This window comes from Sminthopsis crassicaudata, chromosome 3 (assembly GCF_048593235.1).
Source record: "Sminthopsis crassicaudata isolate SCR6 chromosome 3, ASM4859323v1, whole genome shotgun sequence".
Lineage (NCBI taxonomy): Eukaryota > Metazoa > Chordata > Mammalia > Dasyuromorphia > Dasyuridae > Sminthopsis > Sminthopsis crassicaudata.
In genome coordinates this window covers 52,014,923-52,039,180 of record NC_133619.1, presented here as the reverse complement: position 1 = coordinate 52,039,180, position 24,258 = coordinate 52,014,923, and the positions used below count along the sequence as shown (strand labels likewise).

At 37.0% G+C, this 24,258-nt stretch overlaps 1 protein-coding gene across 1 annotated transcript in view; it reads right to left on the bottom strand.

The window, feature by feature from the left end:
* DNER (delta/notch like EGF repeat containing) overlaps positions 1-24,258 on the bottom strand; it is a 321,739-nt gene that overhangs the window by 64,372 nt on the left and 233,109 nt on the right. The window contains exon 8 of the mRNA XM_074298485.1: positions 9,650-9,874. Within this exon, the coding sequence (XP_074154586.1) occupies positions 9,650-9,874 (225 nt within the window). The remainder of the gene's footprint in view (positions 1-9,649; positions 9,875-24,258) is intronic.

Genomic DNA, 24,258 nt, shown 5'->3' with positions numbered 1-24,258 from the left:
CACAAGCATTATTCTTTTCTAAACAAATTAAGCTTTTTTAATAATAGCCATTCTTACTCACATATCAGCCAAGATTTTTCTGGGTAAAATCAAAACCAAGAATGAGTGAGACTTGGGGCCATAACCTTTACTAGTGTCTCGAGATGACCTCTCATGCAAAGCTGAGCAGATGACAAAGTAGAGCACAGCAAAACTGCATTAAAAAATGTTCAGAATGATGGCACAAAGACACAGATTTGCCAAATCGGTGTCATTGCTATAAGTTGACAGTAAGCTGGAAAGAGATAGAGGTCATCTATCAATGCCCTTCAGGGCAAACTTCACGCAGAGCCTGGAAGCATCCCCAACAGGGAAGATGCAAAAGCAGTCAGTGAATGGAAAGACTTCATCTGTACACTTCAAAACAGGGAGTTCAGAAACAAGGACAGAGAAAAGCAAATCAAGAAATCGAGTCTGTTTTTTCCTGAACTTTTGCACACATCTCAAATCAATAAGGAATTAAGCAACAGTCTGAGTTTAAAAGATCTAAAAAGATAAGGCACATAGGTCAGTCTCTCTGGGGCTTGTCTAATCTGCTATTCACATTGATAGAAAATGGGTTTTGGCAGATGTCATATTATCAACAATGAATGGTGAGACAAGGTCTCTAACGGGAGGTTTGAGAGATCAAGGGATCCTTGAGTAAGAATAATGATTGCAGATAACTGTGTGTAGCTAAATACCAAAGGTATAATTAAACAAAGAAATCAGAGGAGAAAGTCAAAGGGAACTAGGGACCTTGGATACAGACCTGAAAGGAACCTCAAATGTCATAGAACAACACCCTCACTTTACCGATGGAGAAACGGAGGGGAGGGGAGAGCTTAGTGACTTATACAAATCACATATTGTCATTCAGTTAAGTATTAAATATTAGAGGTACTACATGAAAATGGCTTCTCTGAATCCAAAATCAATGTTCTTTTTACTAGTCTCAATTTTACCTCTCAGTTTCAAGGATGATGTGAAGCTGTTTCAGGAAATGGTAACAGGAACAAAAAAAGGTATGAAGGGATGGCAGCAGTTAAGTCAGTCACTCATCAATGAACATTGGTTAAATGCCAACTAGTAGACTGTACCAAGTACTGGGGACACAAAGAAAGGCAACTTTAAAACAAGACAAACACAAAAGTTGGAAGTAATCCACAGAGGGGAGATGACTGAGTCAAAAGGGAGGTCAAGGGACCTGTAGAAGATCAAGTTTTAATTGGAACTTAAAAGACAAAGAAGCTAGGAGGCAAATGAAGGAGAGAATTAAAGGCATGAGGGACAATCAATGAAAATGTCCAGAAGTGGGGGAGAGGAGTAAGCAAACAAATATCTTGAATATCTTTTACACAATAAGAAAAAAGACATTTTCTCTCTCTCTCTCTCTCTCTCTCTCTCTCTCTCTCTCTCTCTCTCTCTCTCTCTCTCTCTCTCTCTCTCTCTCTCTCTCTCTCTCTCCCCCGTTCTGCATTGTCTCTCCCTGTTTCTTCTCTCTCCCCCTTCCCTCTCTCTCCTCCTTTTTTCTCTCTCCTTCTTTTCTTATCTCTCTTATTTTTCTTTCTCCTTCTCTTTTCTCTTCCTTCCTCCCTTCCTCTACCTCCTTCCCTTTCTCCCTGTTTCCCCCCTTCTCTCTTCTCTCCTCTCTCTTCCTCTTCTTCTCTCTCTCTTCTTCTGCATTCTCTTTGTCTCTCTCTGTTTCTCTCTCTTTTCTCTCCCCCTCTTTTTCTCTTTTTTCTCTCTTCTACTTTTCTCTCTCTTCTTTTTCTTTCTCCTTCTCCTTTCTCCCTCCCTCTCTTCCTCCTCTCTCCCTTTCTCTCTTTCTCCTTCTCCCCTCTTTCTCTCCCCCTTTCTCCCTTTCTCACCCTCTCCCTCCCTCTGCAGTTTCATCTACTCCCAGATTAGTGATTTTCTTCAAAGATTATGCCACTGAACCACAAGCTCTGGCAGGTCCTATCAATCTGGAAGAGGTTCAGGTAGTCTGTTACTGTTCTATAAGTATACCAATAAGGCTTAAGGAGCTGAGTTCCTAGAGAAGTCTAGTCATCATTTACTAAGTATTCTTAGCTACTGAAACTCTGCCTTCTACTGAGTTAGGGAGTTCCTGTAACCTGCACTGACATAAGGGATTCCTGAAGTATTCCAATTCTACTTCATCCAACACATATTTACTAATGCTTATTCTGTACAAAGCATTAACTAAGGATCAGAGATCATAAGATAATGTCCTTGTCCTCAAGGAGCATTCATTGCCACTATGGGGACATAAGGATATTCATGAGTATGTGAGGAGAGAGAGATTGGACAGGTAGCAACTAAGTGCATGAGGCAAATCTGCCTTCCAGAGGTGTCACTGAAGCTGAGCTGGAAGGAAGTCAGGGATGCTGAGATAGGACTAAGGAGCAGGTATATTCCCTTCCTTGGAGAAGCATGGTGAGATAGGGAAAGGAGTGAGGGGAAGAAGCAACAGTCAAGGAAACAGAGGCAGGGGATATGATAAAGGGTTTAAGAGCTGCCGGTAACTGAGTTTGGCTGGCATATAAAATGTCTGAAAGAAATAATGTGAGAAAAAGAAAAAAAACAAACAAGAAAAGCAAACTTGAAGCAAATACAATGACTTGTGTATATTTTTCCAGGGGATGTACAAACACTAAGGACTGAGGTAGTCTTTCAGCCAGGTCACTAATGACCTGTTCAAGACCTTGAAAGTAAAGGCAAGAATCTGAAACTTAAGCTACTATTAACTGGGCATGAATGACCTTAATAGAATCTGAGGAGCATGAGCTTAAAACTTGCTGTTACACCTTTAAGAAGAAACTGAAGGGAGAGGCAAAAGATGTCACCAAGCTTCACCTAGAGCACCAGAAATACAGGTATCAACATCCTGCTTGAGAGAATGGATCAAGTTTACTGTTTGATATGCTAAAAGAAATGCTCCCTAGACTTAGCTAGGAGGAAAAAAGGAATCATAAAAGCATTCCCCAGCCATGGTTTCTTGATATTGCAAGAGTTCCATTTCCATACAGCTGTGCTAAATAGTCATTGGATTTTAGCCAGCAGGATCTCATCAAAAAGCAGGAGAGCTGAACCATTAATTCTGGACTCCCATGAAGAGGGTAATGGCAATGGAAACCAAGACATGACCTGGCTGGTCCTTTTATGCAGCCATGTGTCCTACATATAAAAGGAGAAAATAACCTGGTACAAATTCCTGAAGCTGTGCACACGTGAAACCTTTTCAGAAGAGAAAAATCCATCATTCCCAGTGAAGAAGCCTAGCCTAACGATGACTAGATACAGATAGCCTTATCACATTATTAGAAATAGACTATGTGATTTCAAATCCACTCTGACACTTCTAAGTTGTGTGACTTTGGGCAAGTCACTTAACCTTGTTTGCCTCAGTTTCCTCATCTGAAAAAATGAGTAGAGAAGGAAATGGCAAACTATTCCAGGATCTTTGTCAAGAAAAACTGAAAAAGAGTTACAAAGTGTTGGACTCCACTGAAATGACTGACCTACACAAAGCAATGAAAATCTTCAAAAGCTCCCCTTCTTCAAACAAGGTAGAGAAGCTAATTCGACAAGGATTTATTAAATGCTCCCTGTGTCCTAAACAATGTATTGGGGGATTCAAAGACAAAAATATAATCACCCCCATCCTCAAAGAGCTTGCTTTCTGCTGGGAAGGAAAACATAAAAAAATGCTTCCATTTGCTAGTGGGGTTCAATGTTATAGGTGACATCTGGATAATCCCTTTGCTTCTACACCACCTATCCAAATTGTCATTTTGCAGAAACATCAAGAACAACCACAGGAAGCATTGCATAGTGGATAAAGAACTGACCTCAGAACTGGGAAGATCTAGGTGCAAGAGTCTCCTCTGATGCATATTGGTTATGTGACCCTGGGCAAATGACAACCTCCTAGTATTCCAGGAAATTCTCTAAGGGACCAAGATGCAGAGAAGATGTCACCCTTCAGCCTTAGGTGGTAGAAGGAGTGTCCTCATGGGCAGTTCCCTTTAGTAATGAAATCACAGGTACTGTCTAATTCCAGAGAAAACACATCTTCCAAAAACATTCTTCAGTTAGAGCTTCCTTCTTCTCTGAAAGACATCATTCTAATTTAAAGAAGAATGCAGCTTACAGAATGAAGGAAATCAAGATGGTTGGGAAACATGGAGAAATGAAAAAAAAAAAGGGGGGGGGGAAAGAAAATTAATTCTCAGCTCTTTTTTTCCACTATCTCAGGCATTTCTCTGTATATTGATCTAGTAGTGCCGTAGATACCATGCCAGACATGAAATCATCAAGCTCTAAGTTCAAATCCAGCTTCAGACACTTAATGGCTATATGATCCTGGGCAAGTCATTTAACCTCTGTTTGCCTCCATTTCCTCAACTGTAAATGGGAATAAATAACAGAACCTGCCTCCCAGAGCAGTTGTGAAAAACAAATGAGATAAATAATTTTAAAGTGCCTTACAAATAGGAGGCATTTAAATGCTTATCTTCAATTATAATTAAACCACGCCTTTCATATTTCCACAATTTTATATGTCCACTGCCCATGGGAATTATTTTCCAAATGTCTGCTATTTCATTTTAAATTCACGCCATATAGGCAATCCAACAGTTTGGATTTGAAATTTGTGCACACAAATCTTGCACATTCAGTGCTCAGTTTCAGTGTCAAGAGACAACAATCTATAATTTTTTTAAGGTCATGTGCTACCAACCTGTAAATTTTTTAGAATATGCATTGCCCATCCGTTAACATGGCTGTTTGAGAGAAAGGACCTTAGGATGATTATACAGCACTGACATTTTATTGCTTAATATTAAAATCCCATCGAAATCTCTCGTTCAATAACCTGCAAATGAGGTTTGAAAAAGAGAGCGCCTGGCAGATCTGACTTTCTGTAATCAAAAAGGCATTTTTTTTCTGTGTGTCAGATATAGAATAATTATCAACCTGATATGATTCCAGGCTGTTGCCCCATTATAGAATTGGATGTGTTAGTGATCCATAAAGATGATGTGTATGTCGCTCTCCAGCTTGATACCCAATTTAACCTATTCTCATGGGATTCTTCTATTATGCAAAAGAGTGGTACAGCAATTACATGCTTCAAGAGATTAAGACCAGAACCTGTGTATTGCGAGACTTGTCACAGTCATCTCCTAAATTGGAAATTCAGACCAGATGTTAGTTAAGGTGCCTTTTTCTCACACAATGCCTGATCCAGGACAATTTCTGGGACAGTACCAACCTGAAGAGCCTTTTTAAAGTATGTACCAGAATCCTTTGGTAACATGGTTTTTGGAAGTCTATGCCAGGAGACTCTTGGACTATGCCTGATCGTGCATAAATACAGGTCTTTAAAATTTCTGAGGTGTTTTGCAAATCTTATGTTATTTCATATTTCACAGTTTTAGAACTGGAAGGGATCTCTGAAATTATCTAGACCAGCTTCCTTATAAGAAGCAATGGGGTGATACCATCCTAAACCTAGAGTTAGGAAAAGCCGAGATCAAATTCAGATTCAGACACTTACGAGCAAGTAACCCTCAGCACATCATTTAAGTGCTTTCTGCATCAGTTTTCTCATCTGTAAAATGGGAATAAAAATAGCACCAACCATTCAGTGCTGTTGTGAGGATAAAACAAAATATTTGTAAAGTACTTTTCAAACCTCAAAACGTTGTAAATACTAATTATTATTGCTATTATTATCATTCATATAATAATTATTAATAATAATAAATAAAGTGATTTTTCCCAAGGACCTAGTGAGGTGTACTACAGATATTATTATCCCTATTTTTCATGTGAGGAAACTGAGGCTTATTGAAATTGTGACATGCCCGATAACTATAGCAATCTAATGTTTGACAAACCCAAAGATCCCAACTTTTGGGATAAGAATTCACTATTTGACAAAAACTGCTGGGAAAACTGGAAACTAGTATGGCAGAAACTAGGCATGGACCCACATTTAACACAGTACACCAGGATAAGATCAAAATGGGTCCATGATTTAGGCTTAAAGAATGAGATTATAAATAAATTAGAGGAACATAGGATAGTTTATCTCTCAGACTTGTGGAGGAGGAAGGAATTTGTGACCAAAAAAGAACTAGAGATCATTATTGATCACAAAATATAAAATTTTGATTATATCAAGTTAAAAAGCTTTGTACAAACAAAACTAATGCAACAAGATTAGAAAAGAAGCAATAAACTGGGAAAACATTTTTACAGTTAAAGGTTCTGATAAAAGCCTCATTTCCAAAATATATAGAGAATTGACTCCATAAGAAATCAAGCCATTCTCCAATTGATAAATGGTCAAAGGATATGAACAGACAATTTTCAGATGATGAAATTCTACTCATATGAAAGGATTTCCAAATCACTATTGATCAGAGAAATGAAAATTAAGACAACTCTGAGACATCACTACATACCTATCAGATTGGCTAAGATGACAGGAAAAGATATTGACTAATGTTGGAGAGGATGTGGGAAAACAGGGACATTGATGCATTTTTGGTGGAATTATAAACAAATCCAACCATTCTGAAGAGCAATTTGGAATTATGCCCAAAAAGTTATCAAACTGTGCATACCCTTTGATCTGTGCTACTACTGGGCTTATATCCCAAAGAAATACTAAAGAAGGGAAAGGGACCTGTATGTGCCAAAATGTTTGTGGCAGCCCTTTTTATAGTGATAAAAAACTGGAAACTGAGTGGATGCCCATCAATTGGAGAATGGTTGGGTAATTGTGGTATAGAAATGTTATGGAATATTATTGTTCTGTAAGAAATGACCAGCAGGATGAATACAGAGAGGCTTGGAGAGACTTACATGAACTGATGCTGAGTGAAATGAGCAGAACCAGGAGATTATTATACACTTCAACAACAATACTGTATGAGGATGTATTCTTATGGGAGTGGATATCTTCAACAAAGAGAAAATCCAATTCAATTCCAACTTATCAGTGATGGACAGAATCAGCTACACCCAGAAAAGGAACATTGGGAAGTAAATGTGGACTACTTGCATTTTTGTTATTCTTCCCAGGTTATTTTTACCTTCCGAATCCAATTCTTCTTGTGCAACAAGAGAACCGTATGGATCTGCACACATATATTGTATCTAAGATATACTTTAACATGTTTAGCATGTATAAGACGGCCTGCCATCTAGGGGAGGGAATGGAGGGAGGGAATGGAGGGAGGGAAGGGAAAAGTCGGAACAAAAGTGAGTGCAAGGGACAATGTTGGAAAATTACGTATGCATATGTTCTGTCAATAAAAAACTGTAATAAAAAAAGAAATTTAGAAAAAAGAAATTATGACATGCCCCAAGAGTAACAGAGCTCAAATCCAAAATGGATTTAAACTCATGCCCTGCCTAATTTCCAATCAAATTCTCTAGACCCATAAACACTATTTTTGCATGGGATTTAAGACATAAATCCTGTCATATAAGAAATCCTGTTCCATGGTCAAATGTTAAGAGGTTCTGGCTTATTATTCTTACTAATATTATCATTTCTCTTTATAACTCATCTGTTCTGTAGGTGGATGAATCTTCATAATGAAATTCTCATTCTGGCTGCAGAATGTTACTTTACTGTTATTTTCCTGATTCTATTCATAGGACCCTAAGATGTGTCTGGCAGGGACCTTAGAAATCATGTAGTAAAGCTTCCTCATATTGAATATGAGTGAGATGAGTCCCAGATGGGGGAACAAGTCCAAATTTGCAAACATAGTAAACAGTTCAGCTAAAGTCCAAGGATCCAATTCTAGGTTCTTAGGATTCAAATTGAATATTCTCAAGGAATGGCATTGGGAGATAATATTTTAGAGCCATTTTTAAAGCATTGTATAGATATGGAGTGCTTCCATATACATGATCACAACTGATTCTTAACAACAACTAAACTGTATCATCTTTTTCAGTCTCAACACACACACACACACACACGCACACACACACACACACACACACACACACACACACACGCACACACACACACACACACACACACAAAATGATCTGTGTTGAAAGTTTCCAGAAGAATAAGATATCACTTGATTAGAGTTCTCCCTTTTTCAGAAGGTTCATCCCAACAAGCACATGGCAGAATGGACATGAGGGGATGTAAGTGTCTGAAGGGGATGGAGTAGTTGTTTCTTATTTCCACTGAGGACCAGACAAGAGGAAACAGGGTTAAGTACAGCACAATGGGCTTAGGTCATAAGTTTATCAGAAGCCCATGACTACAAGGGTTATGTGGCACTAGACTGATATGTGGGGCAGGTTAAACTTCCACCCTACCTTGCTCTCCTATGTTTTAAAGAATAGAGAAAAAAACAGTTTCCTGAAATGTTTTAAGGAGGGTAGAGAAAGAAGTGCTTTCTGAAGGTACTATAAAGTTCTGTATACCTAGGAACAACAAAAAAATCAGAATCTATGGGAAAAAAAAACATTAAGCATCCTTCAAATGCTTTCCTGTATTTCCCAAAGTTCTCCAATCTAATTTAATTATTCCTAAAGGCATAATGGACAGACAGCTGGTCTTTGAATCCAGAAGGCTTGGGTTCAAGTCTAACTTCTGACACATAAGTAGCTGTGTGACCCTGGGCAAGTCACTTAAACTCAATGTGTTCAAGTTGCAGAGCAGAGAAGATCTACATTGCTAAAGGGAATTTTCTTATTAGTAGTTCTCTATACCAAAAAAAAAAAAATCACAATTCAGGGCTAAAAATGATAATAATAAATCACATTTATCTAGCATTTAAAGTTTTACAAAGAACTTTCCTCATGGTTATCTTATATGCCCAGCACTCTATTGGTTGCAGCACCTAGCTGCTCTCCCCTCATTTTACAGATGTGAAAACTGAGACCCCCAGAAAGGTTATATCTTGCCAAAGTCCCTCAAAGAGTAAATGGCAGTGAGACCAGGTTCTCTCATTGCAAACCATCCCCCTTTTTCACTATCTCCTAAAAGCCCTCTAACTAAATGTTGAATGAAGATTTTAGAAAGCTTAGGAAGGAAATGGAGGGATTGAAGATTGGCAAGTATTCCATTATCTGACCCTTCTGTCTAAGGACTTCATAAAGAGAATGTGGCTCCCGGATAGCCAGTGTAGCTACCTCTCCTGTTTTATAGGTGTGAAGCCTGAGATTCAGAGAATTTCAATTACTTACCTAAGAGCTGGACCCTAAAGTTATGTTTTCCTGACTCTTTTAACTGTAGCTTGTTATCTATAATATATAAGAAAATATATACATATATGTGTATATATACATCTATACATATTACACAATGTATATATTTATATATGTACACATTTATAAATATGTATACATTTCATATATATGGTGTGCATGTAGGAAGTATTCATTCAGTATATAGGACACCCAGAATAGGAACTTATTACATCTATTACTACATCAGATATTACCTCTGACAAAAAAAAAGGATGCCGGAATTCACTAGTTATTAAATACCAACCGAAGGGACGTGTGTTCTTTTTATTTAGAGAAATGATTTAGAGATTATTGAAATGTCCAATATGTGTAAGAAGCTAATACAAACCGGGATCGCAGAGACACTTGTAGCTCGTCCCAACGCTGCGGCAGGTTCCATGGGCACAAGGATTCAGGGCACAGAAGTCGATCAGCTGCGCACAAGTGGGCCCAGTAAATCCTGCACTACAGCTGCAGGTAAAGTGAGCCCGGTCAGCATAGCACGTCCCATTATTCTGGCAGGGCAACGAGGCGCATGGATCCACCTTCTCTTCACAAGATGGTCCAGAATATTCTAGGAGAAACAAAAAAAAAAAAAATGGATTTTTTCCTTTTAGTAATTCAAATAAATTTCCAAATAGATGAATTCAGACCGTGTCAATTAAAATAGAGAGTATGTATATATTTTCTCCATTGTATGGATAGTTTCTGTAGTGTTCTACCAAAAAGAAAAAAGCCAAATAATCCCAGATACAGTGGAAGCCACATAGTTCTGTGGATCAGACGATATAGATTCAAGCCCTGTTTCTGAGGCACCTAGATAGAATAGTGAAGGAGCTCTGGGTTTGGAATCAGAGAGACCTGAATTCAAATTCAGCTTAAGACAAATACTAATTTAACTTCTTCTCTCTCAGTTTCCTCATCTGTAAAGTAGGAATAGTCTAGCATGTACCTCCCAAGGTTATTGTGAAGATTAAATAAGAATATAATTTGAGGGGCAGCTAGGTGGTGCAGTGGATAGCGCATTGGAAGTCTCAAAGACCTGAATTCAAATATGACCTCTTACACTTAACACTTAGTATCTTTGTGATCCTGGGCAAGTCATTTAACCCCAAGTATCTCACAAAGATAAAAGATTAAAAAGAAAAACCAATAATTTGAAAATGCTTAGCATAGTGCTTTGTGCATACTAAGTGCTTTACAAATAACCTGACACTTATGAGCTGGGTAAATACATAAAAATAACCCATTTAACTGTTTTGAACCTCAGTTCTCTTCCATGTAAAATGGGGATAGTACACAACCTGCTTCATGGGGTTAGTATAAAGGAAAAATCTATAAACCTCACCATAGAGATTCATAACCTTTTTTGTGTCACGGACTCCTCTGGCAGTTGGGTGAAGCCTGTGGATCCCTTTTTAGAACAATGTTTTCAAATAATTTGAGGACATTTTAAATTAAATTAAAGATTAGTGAAAATAAAGGTGTTAATTTTTCCCCATCCATTTTCAAAAAGTCCTCTGAAACTGATTCACATTCCCCTTTAGGTGCTTTGTAAATACAATGGTATTTATATAGTATTTTAAGATATGCAAAGAGAATTTGATGAAATCCTTTAAGGATTAAAAATATTTCCCAAATAGAAATTTCTCACAGAATTTTGGAGTCAGGAAGATTCAGCTTCAAATCTGATCTCTGACCCTCAGTTGCCATGTGAACCTCTACATACATCCATCAGAATCAGATCTCTGATCTGAAATGATCCCATAATGCAGATCTAGAAGTATTAGTGGTGATCTAGTCTGATCCATTATTTTGTGGAAGCTAAAACAGGCCCAGAGTGGTAAAGAAACCACACAACTAAGAAATAGGATGATCTAGGAATAAGTTATCTTGTCATTAACCTAATATTTTTCTTCTCTATACAACATTCTTTTCCTTCTTATGTGTCAAGAAGTTCAGTTAGAAGCAACCCACTCCCACCTGCATTAACCAGATCTCAGTGAAGTTCACAAGGCTGCCAATAATCCCATCCCCAAGCAGAAAGACATTGTTCCTGGATACCCCAACTTCATTAGGAATTCTGGTCAAATGCACAGAGGAAGTGTAGCAGACACTGAAGCACAGTGCTGTTCAAAGCTCTGTGAGACTGGCTTTGAGAGGTAGTGATCAACTTCACTCTACCAGCTGTGTTTGTTTGATTAATAAAAAAAAAAGGAGAATATCTAACTAATGCAAAGCAGGTTTTTTCCTTAAAGTGTTTCCTTATAGAAAATATTCTTCAGTTAAATATTGCATGCTCTAAGTTCAGCTTTTTTTTTAACCGATGCTATTAAAAAAAAATGGACTGAGAAGACTACAAATCATCAATGCTTCAGAAATTAAATGAAAAAGAGTTTGTAAAATGTTGCTCATATTGTGTCTATTGGCTTCCTGTTTAATTTTCCTGATCTCAGCTTGAATCCCATCTCACCCTTCTCACTCAAGGCTCCCGGTGATAGTAAATGTAGACGGCTGCGTGGAGAACAGATGGATCAAATACAAATTCACTTCCTCTCTCTGCTATACACATTGGCATAAAAGACTTGCTATTTTCTGTATGGGGAGATACAAACCCTGGCACTGTAAAGATTTATGAAGCTCCCAGCATTAAAGTTTGGGGAGTAGGCCAGTAAATTATCATGCTATCAATTTCTAAGCACATTCTCTGAATGATGATTTTACCACTAAGCATTCTTTATAAGGTGTAGCCATCTTTTTCTGAAAATAAGATACACATATGGCTACCACCATTTAATAGCCCTGTTAGTTTTATTATCCTTCTTTAGGAAATTTCACAAGCAGGATAATTTCCAAAGCACGATGTAATAGCCCAATTCTAATAATCTCTTTCCTATGCTTATGCCTACAGAATGCTAGTATCACCAAGTGAAAAAGTGAAAAATTATTTCAATCTATTCATTGTTTGGTTTGTCCAACACCTAGACAGAGAGACAAAGAAAGAGACAGATATTCAGATATAGATGAATAAATAAATGGATATATAGATGAACAAATAGAGAATTGATAGATGAATAAATACAGAAAGATGAAAGATTAAGTATACATACAATACACATACATAGACATACAATATTGTAAAAGTCAAATTGTAAAATAAAAAGTAAAATACAGTTATGAAAAAAATCTACCCAAGAATCACATAGGTTAATGTGGGAATAAATTTAAGTTGTTATATCTAACATCGGACCTGTTGGTAAAAGAAAATAGATTCTAACCAGTATTTATTAGATAAGATTGCAAAATAATATGCTCCCGAATTGACCAAATCAAACAAAATGTTTTGATGCTAAGTGGACACAATCATGAGAAAAAGGCACAATCTAATGATCTTTTTGTATAATCATGACTTACTTTTGAGAAATTCAAATGTGAGTTTTCCCACCTGCCCTTTTTAACTTGATTTGAGAGTTTCTCATAATGGACTCTCTTGGTGCAAGAGATTGCAACAGAAGAGACCCTGATAAAAGTTCTTACAAAAAGCACATGGCAAAGATAAGAGAATAAAGTGGGTATACATCAATAGTGTACCTGAACCCTAAACTCCTATGTACAAAAGGAAGAAACAACTGTCTTATTACAGAATCTAGACTTCAGTTCAAAGAAAGGAAATTTCTAAAGCAGCAGCAACTTTGTAAGCAACCTTCCTTAAGAATAATCTCAAGTTTGGAATCATCCACGTGACTCCTTTAGCTAAAAGACTAAAGTTGTGACAATGGGAGAAGAGACTGGTATTGTGCCCCACAATTCAATTAGTGATTCAGAGAGTACATGTCCAATGGTAAGGAAGTTACCTATTCAGCATCTCCAAAACATATTTGCTTTCTGTAGAGTGCAAAATACAGAATGACATTTACAAGTTTTAAGGAAAGCCTGTAGAACCTCGTGAAGAAAAAAGATTCATCAGTCAGAGCACTTTCCTACTAACAATATGAATTTAAGTTACAACTGTCAGTCTGTGACTTTTATGAAAATATATCCCGGCTACATTCAAAAAAAGCCAACCAGAGAGTAATGATACTATTGCTAAGAGCACCTCGCAAAGACCATTCTCCTACTTTAGCGGAGGACTGTGATCTGAGTTTGTATAGAAAATACAAATGATACCACAGATCCTTGAGGCAGAATTTGTATATAAAACTACATCAGACGCAAGACTTATCCAAAAACAGCTTCCTTTTATGACAAGAGGAAGCTCTGGCTCCAAATCTTGTCAGAGACAAAACATGAAATTGGGGATTCCTCTTCCAAAACCAATCTTCTATAATAGTACACCACTACCTAAACGTCTTAATTTAGAATGATAAACGCAGCAGTGTTTTTGGATGATAATAATAGACAATAATAGGCCTGGAATGCATATAAATAGGGGTAACATTTCTAAAAGAAACAATGAGCTGTGGCCCTAATAAAATGTTGTCTTAGACAAGGAAATTCCATAGGACAGATTTTAGGGATGCTCATTGCTCTCTTTAGTAGGATGTTCTTCTCAACCCCATCTTAATTTCCCTGGCTTTAGTTCTGTCTTGTATTTGCTTCCCACCTCCTACCTCTCCTCTTGGATAAAGTATTCCAAGTGAAATTGGCTTGGCTTGACATGGATTCTAGTTCATTGTCTCCAATTATGAATTAATTTCCCAAAAAGGATTTTTCTTCTCTTATTTACAAGGGTAAAATAGACCCCATTCATCTCCCTACTCCTGGGAGGTGGGAATCACATAAAGATATTGAAAATTCTTTGCTTTGAAAATAAGTGTACGATAGTATATTTTCCTATTATGTATGCAACATCCTGCTGAGAGAATTGTGCAGCACAAAGAGAATGGTTCATTTCAAGACATAAGGGAGTATGCAATCACAGAGCAACAACAGGAAATATCTCAGAGAGAAGGAAAAACGGCTGGAAAGAAAAACTATATCTCAAGTCGCACTGAAGTAATGTTAGCAGCCAAGAAATTAGAAACAACTGATTGAAGGAAGGGAAGCAAATGAGGATGAAATATTAAAGGTTTAAAATAAAAAGTAAATAAAGTACAACTATGAAAAAAAAAATCTATCCAAGAATCATGTAGGTTAATGTAGGAATGATTTTAATTTATTATATCTAACTTTGGACCTGTTGGTAAAAAATAATAGATTCTAATCAATATTTGTTAGAGAAGACTTCAAAATAATATGCTCCTGAAATATTTTATCATACAAATGGGAAAAGCCAAAAACCCCAGGGATACACACATGTGTATTATTAGAATAAGAAATTTCCTGGGGATTTTAAATATTCAAACTAAGGAACTCAGGATAACAGTGAGATACTGTCAGAAATAAACCTGAGGTCAGAAGGCTTACAAAATTAATGCAGAATGTTATAGAATAAAATAGTATCAACATTTTTTTAGAAAAAAAATGTGATATAGGATAAGAACTCTGGATTTGTAGACTGAAATACTAGCTTCAAATTCCAGCTCCATTATTTCCTCTCTGTGTGAGGAATATCTCAATATCTCAGTTTTCCCATCTGTAATTGGTGATTTTAACCAGACGATCCCTAAATTGGTGATTTTAACAAGATGATCCCTAAAATCCTTTCCAAAACTAAATCTATGATTTTATAACATTTTATAGAAACAATTAATGAAAAGCTTCAAATTTTGCAACAGCTTCTCTACAACTGAAAATGGTCCATTGGAAAAAAAAAAAACAAACAAGATAAAGATCTTTTTATATTTAAATAATGGAATTACCAGGAAAAAGTAGAACTTTAAGCCTCCAGTGTCTTAATTTTTTAAGTCACTGGATTGAATCTATGATGTCAATCTATCAATATATATCAATTTATTAAGTGTCTATGTGCTAGGCACTGGGCTAAGCACTAAGGATACATGAGAGGCAAAGCACTGGAATTAGGTGGGCTGGAGAGAGCTTTCTATAGAAGGTGATATTTTAGTTAGGACTTACAGAGAGCCAGGTAGATCAGGAATCAGAGCAGAGGTGGAATAGTGTCCCATGCATCGAAAATAGCCAGAGAAAATGCCCAGAACCAAGAGAAGTAGCATCCTGTTTGTGGAACAATCAGGAGGCCAGGTTCAAAGAGTACATGTCCAGGAGTAAGGTATTACTGTTGTTGCCTCCTAGAAAAGGACCAATGACATCATGGGGTGATGTCTTGATTTACTCATGATATAGATTTAAGTGAGGCAGAATTATACTAAGTTGTCAGCCTCACTTTTTCTTCTGGAATCATTGTTGTCCAGTGGCAGAACAAAAATCAGAATGACTCGTGATGGTCCAGAATGGAGTGGATGACCTTGCCACCTTTGATGTGTGAGCAAGCTCTAAGAGCTTTACAGCATCTGTGTCAGCCACTTTCATGGCTATTGGAACAAATTGTTCTCATCCATCCATTCCACCAGAGAAATCTTCATATGCTTGGAGCAGACATCCCCCTAATTCAACATCTGCCAAAATGATTTACTGAGGCGTGGCCATTACATTTGGGAACAACTTCTTGGAGCCACAGGTGAGAGTTGGATGACAGATTCCAAAGATGGATGAATAGCCTTGAAAAGTTCTTAGCAGCCCTTACACCAGAGGTGTTAGTCCTCCCTGATCACCCCACATACTCTTGTAGTAAGGTACAAGAAGAACTAAAAGGAACAAACAAAAACATTTGTTTGACTGCCAAACAAAACATTTTATATTTTCTCCTGGAGACAATAGGAAACCAATGAAGTTTATTGAGTGGAGAATGGGGATGACAAAGGGGTAACATCATTGAACTATTGTGCTTTAGTTAAATCATTTTGATGGTTGCATGGAGGATTAGGGTGAGGACAGACTTGAAGCAGGCAGATCTATCTGCAGTCTATTGCAAGAATCCAGCTGTGAAATGATGAGAGACTGTACCAGAGTGATTGCAGTCTCAGAGGAGAGAAGGGGATATATTCGAGAGATGAGAAATCAACAGACATTGGAAACAGCTTAATGATGGCAGAGCGGAGTCCAGCATCATTTCTAGTTTGTGAGCCTGAGGGATTGGGAGGGTGGATTTCCCTCTATAGTAATAGGGAAGGTAGGAAAACCATCTCCATTCATAAAGACTACAACTCCTCCATATTTTTTCTACTAGATTATCTTTAATATTTAAGGAATCATACCAACATGAAAGCAATGACAAAAATACATTTGCATATTGCCCTTTGAGAGAGAGAATATAAAAAAGATGACAACTACTTCATATTAAGAGTTAATAATGCAATTGGAGAGGTAAGAAGCAAATGTTTAAGACAACTGAAAAACAATGTATGCAGTGCAATAAAATACCGTCTGTATTTGAAATCTCTAGTGACCAAGAATTCAGCCCCAGAATTTAAAATTAGAATGTAGGTTAATAGAATATATGCCCCCTAACGCTAAAACTGTATCACTTTGGTATAGTTTTCCCTCCACAATAGTTCCTAGCACATAATAGGAACTTAGGAAATGCTTTTTTTTATTTATTTTTACTTGCCCAGGATCAGAAATGGAAGTATATCAGAAGAGGATTCCATTGCTGTGTACATGGTGGAATATTTAAGAACATGGACTTATCTTAACATTTAGAGTAGAATCAAGAAGAGTTTTGGGTGAAGGAGAATAAAAGAATGGGCTGAGGGAGAAGAACCTAGAGAGTATAAAGGAACACTTAAATGCCTTCAGTGTTGTTTTGTTTGATCCTTTGACAAGTCATCCATTTTTAGTTCAAACTTAGATCTGACACAGGAGTCATACTTACTAATACATAAACAGACCAGCATTTGAATCCAACCCTTTTCCAGATCTCTTGCCATTATGCCACACTCCCATGTTTTCAATCCATTTAAGTCCTGCTTGAGCTAACTCTTAATATGTATCTGCCCACTTTTTACAAGCCTACTCACATACTGAGTCCCTATTAGGGGATACCTACCCTCTCCAAAACCCAGCCTGTCTCCCTGAGTTCTTGTGCTATTACTTGCTCTGAACTTTGCTACCATTCCAACTCTTCTAGAATCCCTAGATTTTAGACACATCTGCTAGTTATGATAATCAACTTCCCCCTTTCTGAACTGCTTACCTAGTTTTAGATTCTCAGGTCTTGTGCAAAAAGTAAAACTTTTTGAATAAACATAGATATGCTACTTCTGGATTTTTACTGTCATTGTGACCTTGGATAAATCACTAAAAGAGACCCAAAGCTCATTTTCTTTAATTCTAAAATAAAACATTCTCTCTGCTTTTCTGATAGAGTTTTCTTCTGTCATATAAAGGAATTGGACTAAATGAGCTCTAAGATGCCTTGTAGCTCTAAATGGATGATCCTGTGACCATCAACTTACAAATATGTTCTGATGTCTAGCCCATTTCTTTCTCTGCTTTCCAACCCTTTATTCCCAGCCTTGTTCCTTTCTCAGTTCTGGCCTCTTGCCTTAAATCCAAAGGGATTGCTTACATTCTTGGCACTGACAAAGATCTACTACAAAATGACGAATATTGGGGCAAGAACTAGATACACTGAGAATCTGGCTTTGCCCAAATCACAAGAAAAGTCTGGCTGCTCTTTAGACACACACTTTTCCACTTCTTTCACACCCAACTAAGCAGGCTAGCTAGAGTCTCAGCTCCCAGAATGGAAAGAAAACCCAATTTGTTCTAACTGATTCTTTAGAGACAGCTCTAGCTCTTCTATAACCCTGTCATATCCCAAGATATTTGCTCTCAAATTTCTTGAGTTTGTCTTCTAAAATGGATTAGGTTGAATTCCATAAACTATTCTTCCAGTTCATATTTTGATTAATCAAAAAACATTTATTAAGTGCCTACTATTTTCCTGGTAATTTACCAGGTTGGAGATACAAAAGGAACAAAAGGGAAAAAACTCCATACTTAAAGGAATTTATATCTTTAATCTTTGAAAGTCGCTTCTCTGATACTTTTCTCACAATTTTTTAACCACTTCTTATCTTTAACCCTGAGTCACATTGATCCAAGGTTGTCCCTCCCACTACTGTTCTATCTCTAATCATTCACCTTGTATCCCCTTTAGCATTGCCAAAATGTTCATTAGCTCCAAAGCTGCATAAAAATTGTATGTCATTCATAGCAAGAAAAGACACTCTCCATATTTGTTTGAAGAAGGGTTTTTGTTGTTTTTTTTCTGTTATGTGCAACTTTACCTAACTGCATTTTGGGACTTTCTTAGCAAATATTCTGGAGTTGTTTGTCATGTCCTTCTCCAGCTCATTTACAGATGAGGAAACTGAGGTAGAAAGGGTTAAATGCCTTGCCCAGGGTCACACAGTTAGTAAGTGTTTGAGGCTGCATTTGAACTCACAGAGATGAGTTTCCTGATTGTAAGCCCAAAGCTTTCTTCACTGTTCTACCTAGCTGCCCTTGGTGAAAAGTAATATTCATCATATGTATGTTATTACTAGAACGATCATTATTAAGGGTTGGTTCTGTATAAAAGTGACAAGCTCAAAAATATCAGACTGACTGTTTAATTCAGTTGTGTCTGACTCTATACTACCTCATTTGAAGTTTTCTTGGCAAAGATACTAAAGTGGTTTGTCATTCTTCTCCAACTTATTTTATAGATCAGGAAACTGAGGCAAACAGCAATGACTTTCTGATTCTATACCTGATGCTCTATATACTACATCACCCTAGTTGCCCAGAACCTACCCTAGAATGCTGAAATAATTTAACAATATTTGAATGTGGGGAACTAGTCAATTACCGTGCCAGGCAAACAAGAAAAACAAACAAACTAAAAATACATCATTCTCTAATTATTTTTTTGAGAGTCTCAGCTGACATTTTCACTGGCCTGCTGTGTGGTTTTCAATATTGGCCTATTTTCTAGATGCTAATGCCATTTACATCGTGAGGTTCCTATAGTGTTGTGAAAACTCTGGACCATTAAGAGAGCACTTAAGCATGGCCGTAATAAAAGCCCATAGAAATAAAAAACTCATACATTCAGTTGTGAAAAAAAAAAATCAATATCCCTCATGGTTGTCTGGACTCTGATTTTTCCATTATACAGATTAAGCCTTGGGCCTATACAGACCAATTTCATCATGAATGATTATGTAGAGAGATGGTGGGATTGAGAATCAGAAAACCTGGGTTCAAATAATAGTTTGACCACCTACTATCTCTAGGCTTCAATTTCTTCCTCTGAAAAAAGAGGGCTGATTGATCCCTTTCAGCTCTGAATCTATCATCATTTTATTTTAAGCACTTGCTGTTCTTTGTCCTTCATTCTTGAAGAGGATGAATAAAATCAGGGAGTGGATGCTTTGACATACAAGTGAATTGGATTTAAGGGAGGCAGAACTGTACAAAGTCACCAGCCTCATTCTCTCTTTCAAAACCATTTGGGTCCAGTGGCAAGACCCAGATCAGGACGACAGTATTCAAACCCTGAATATAGTAGGAGATCTCTTTAAGTTGAGGTCTTTCCCAAGTTTTAGATTGCATTCAATGATTAAGGCTATGTATCTTATCCTGCCATGCCAGGAAACAGAATTGCTTCCATTTGAATTGTCTTGGGAAGATTCTGAAGATCATCTGGCAGGATAAGATACCAGACGCTGAGGTCCTTTCTGCCAAGCATTCCAACTCTACTGCAGAGAGCACAACTCCACTGGGTTGGCCACAATGTACGAATGCCAAATATACGCTTGCCAAAAAGATTATTTTATGAAGAACTCACACAGGGCAAGTATTCACATGGTGGTCAGAAAAAAGTGATACAAGGACACTCTCAAATGCTCTCTTATGAACTTTAGAATTATTTATATGACATGGGAGACACTGGCACAGGACCACCCAGCATGGCATGCCCTCATCAGAGAAGGTGCTATGCTCTATGAGCAAAGCAGAACAGAATTAGCTCAAAAAAGCCCCATGAAATGCACAAAGTTAGAGAAATCACCCCAAATGTTCATGAGTATTTGTGTACAACTTGTGACAGAGCATTCTGAGCTTGTATTATTAGTCTGATCAGCCCCACATTAACTTTTCTGTAATATGGTGATATCATTTTGTTCCTCTTCAAGAATGAACAACCACTACCAACCAATGCTGGAGAAGATATGAGGTTAAAAAACACTCTTTTGCCTATTTAAGAAGTTTTTTTTAAGCACTTATTCTATAATTCAAGAAACTGCTTCCAGAGAAATGATAGTGCCCTGAAAAAATGACTGATTAGACCTCGATCTACAGAGGATGAGTTTGGTTGAGTCTCTGATTAGATTCAGGTGAGATTGTAATGATCCAGATCCACCTCTATAATCAATCCCTTCCCATTCCTACCATAAATAATGTAAAACATGCTGAGCAACGTTTAAGGCAATACATACACTTTTTAGGTATCTTAGGGATCATCAAAAGTCATTAAATACTGCTTACTTTCCTTACTACATAAGAAATAATCTTTATTCTCCTTGCACTACTGAGGACTAAAAGCTTTCTAGGCTTTATGTTCAACTCTGGATCATATTTTAACTTCTGAATTTGGCAACAAAAAATTCTCCCACTATCATTATGAACTCCACTCTAGGTCTAATCATCTTAGAGAAAAAAAGCTTTTATCTGCATAAGCCCTCTACCTATCCCAAGGATCAAAGTAAGTCTTTGTATCTTTGAATTAACTTTCATCAATGTGGCTTCTCTCTGCTACTAACTACTGAATTCTCTCTTCCTCGTGGCCAAAATAAAACAGCGCTTATTTCCATGCGACTCCCTCCATCAGAAAATTTATTTTAGCAATCAGATTTTCAATCTTCCATTTTCCAGCTGATCTTTTAAGATCAGAAGGCCTTTAGATCTTATTTTATGTTTATAGCTTCTTCCTTTCATTAGAGAAGTGAAGATCTATGAATGTGGAATGTTGCATATGCTATCAGAGAATTTTACTATGTCAGTTGGCTTTATTTGATTATTTTTTTTTTAAATAAGGAAAAACACTTAGTGGCTGAGCTTACCTAGATAAGTACACACACACACACACACACACACACACATATACATATACACACATACACACATGTGAGAAAACCAAAAAACATTAACAGGACTTTTTAAAAAGTTAGTTTATATAGATATTTCAAGATTACTGATTAACTAATCTAACTCCAACTAAACCTGCTTTTTAAAGATGCTTACTTAGCCTTTCCCCCACACTCAGAGAACTTTACATTTCATTTAAACAACATAGCACAACAGAGTATTTATACAGTTACATGGTTGTTTTCTCACAGTATAATGAGCACATTTATTCTCCAGTTTTACATAGCTCCTAATTGTATGGGGTTCAATTGCTCCTCATAGGAAAGTCAAAGTGCCCAGATTGCCCATCTGAATCCATGTACCGCACTGCTCTACATAATACTGTCAATTAGTTGTGCCCAAACCTAGTATTGAGTATAACAACATTATAGGGGTCAGTTGGTTCCATGGGAACAACATCATTAGAATAATAATAAGCCTCTTCTAAAGTCCTTTCCCGATACTTTATCTTGTCATGGAAATCACACTGAATTCTCAAAGGTTTTTCAGATAGAATAGTACTTTCAGCAGGTCCTACCAAGCCAAAAAGGCTTCAGATATGACTTGGTAACAGGCTGCCTTGTTATTTGGGAAGCAAGGTGAAAGGCACCCATCATTATCTGAAAGGTAAATGTAAGGTAAGGGATTTTTATACAACTGACAAAAACTAAGGCTAGGACAGGTTTGGCATCTACATTATGAAATTTTAGACTCTGGAGGGAGAGAGATACATGTGGATACATTTTAAATATATAAGTGTATATGGATATGGGCATAGATATAAAGATATATAGAAACATGCAAATGCAGATTCAGATACAGTTGTAGACATAGATATAGATGTAAATTGAGATCTAGGGATATAAATTTAGATACAGAACTGCAGATACAGATGTAGATACACAGCATTTTTCAGCTTGCAAAGCACTTTCCCCAAAAACAGCTCTATAAGAGAAGTAATGCAGAATATATCATGCTCATTTCATAGCTCAAGGCACTAAACCCTCAAAGATGTCAAGTGATTTGCCCATGTCCATACAACTAAAAAGCAGAAGAGTCAATGTTCTAACTCCAGTTTTCAGATTCCAAGTGCCATATTTTTCCACTATTTCATTAGGAATAAATGGCCAAATGACATTACAATACAGTTTTAAGATAATATGGGGGATTAGGTTATAGATGCTGCTGCTGGAAAGTCATACTGGTAGGGGTACTTCATGAATATGATAACCTCTGCAACAAAATAAGCAACCAGTCACAAATCGGTTATCTCTACAAGCCAAGAGAAGGACATAGCATGATCATGGATAAAAGGGATACTTTTCATACTTGGCAGAAACAGAAAATATTGGAAGGATGGTTCTCAAGTAATAAGCAATAGGTCAGCGTAACAATGTCATAATGTTAAATAAGAATAGAAGGGCTTTCAAATAGCAAATTAAAAGTAAAATGTCAGTCATCCAAGTAATGCTTCATTATCTTATAATATTTCATTGGAAAGTTCAGCAAAATGTCTACCATAGGGTGTAATGTTCGGGCTAGCATTCTGGAGGACCTTGGGATCAGCCCGAGTCCTTGGTCTTAGTGGAAAAGTGATGAAGGCAGGACAGCCACCATGCTGTCTCTTCCAGTCCTTCTTAGCCCTTATATACCACATTACAATTACATCATTACCACATACTATGTATGTATGAACTAGAGAACTATTACATCACTAGGTACCAAGGTACTAATATACTAGGTACTAAGTATATACGTGAATTAGAGAACCATCATCTCATCACTTCTAATTCTATGCTTGTCTCCATAGTTCTGTCTGGCCCTCTACAACAGGGATCATAGTTGTAGAGTTTTTAAAAAAGCTTCTTTTTACAAATGAGGAAATTGAGACCTTGGGAACTTAAGCAGATAGTCCTGGGGTTACATAACCTGTCAATGAAAGACCTTGTTCTAGAACTCTAATCTCCAGGCTCACACTCACAGGCTAATGATCTCTTTGTTGTAGTATGTTTCTTTTAGAAAGGAAAAAAATCATAGGGTCATAGATTTGGAAAGAACCTTAGAAGCCATTTAGTTCAACCCCCCACTTTTTAAAGATGAGAAAACCAAGTTTCAGAGAACTTTAAATAATTTACTCCAGTTTTTATAAGTGTCAAAGCTAGGAATTTAACCCAGGTGCCCTAAAATGAATTTCCTTTCCCTCGTTATTGTCTAAAATACAATGTTGGCTCAGTTATTTTATATGTGCCATTATCTGTACAGTCTCCCATCTTAAATTGTTTTTGAAGAGCTATGGTCTTGACTTTTGTCCTGCCACTGGATTTTGACAATTCAGGAACAGAGAGTAAGGCTAACAACTTTGTGCAACTCTGCCTCACTTAAATCCAGTTCACAAGCAAGTCAAGATCACTCTCGTGATGGCCTTGATTCACTCTGAGAATGAAGGAAAAACAACTATATCTATATTACTCAGTGTGAAACTTAAAAGAACATGAGATGCCATTGCCTTCCTTCATAGATATTTTTGATAATGAGATTAAAGAACAAATAATCAGCTTTAAGAGAGAATTTTAGAGAGCATATCTATATATTATCCAGATATAAGGATCCATATTCATGATATCATCAGCATAAGGAACCTTGGTGAGAAAACAACCATCAATGCAGTGTCAATTGTTCTGCAATTTAGTGTCTTAGAGAGCTGATGACTGGAATTGAGAAGGGAAAGGATTTGCTCAGGTTTACATAGTGAGACTTAAAATCAAATTGTCCTAACTTGGAGTCTCTCTCTCTCTCTCCTTCACTCCCTTCCTCCTTTTTCTCTTC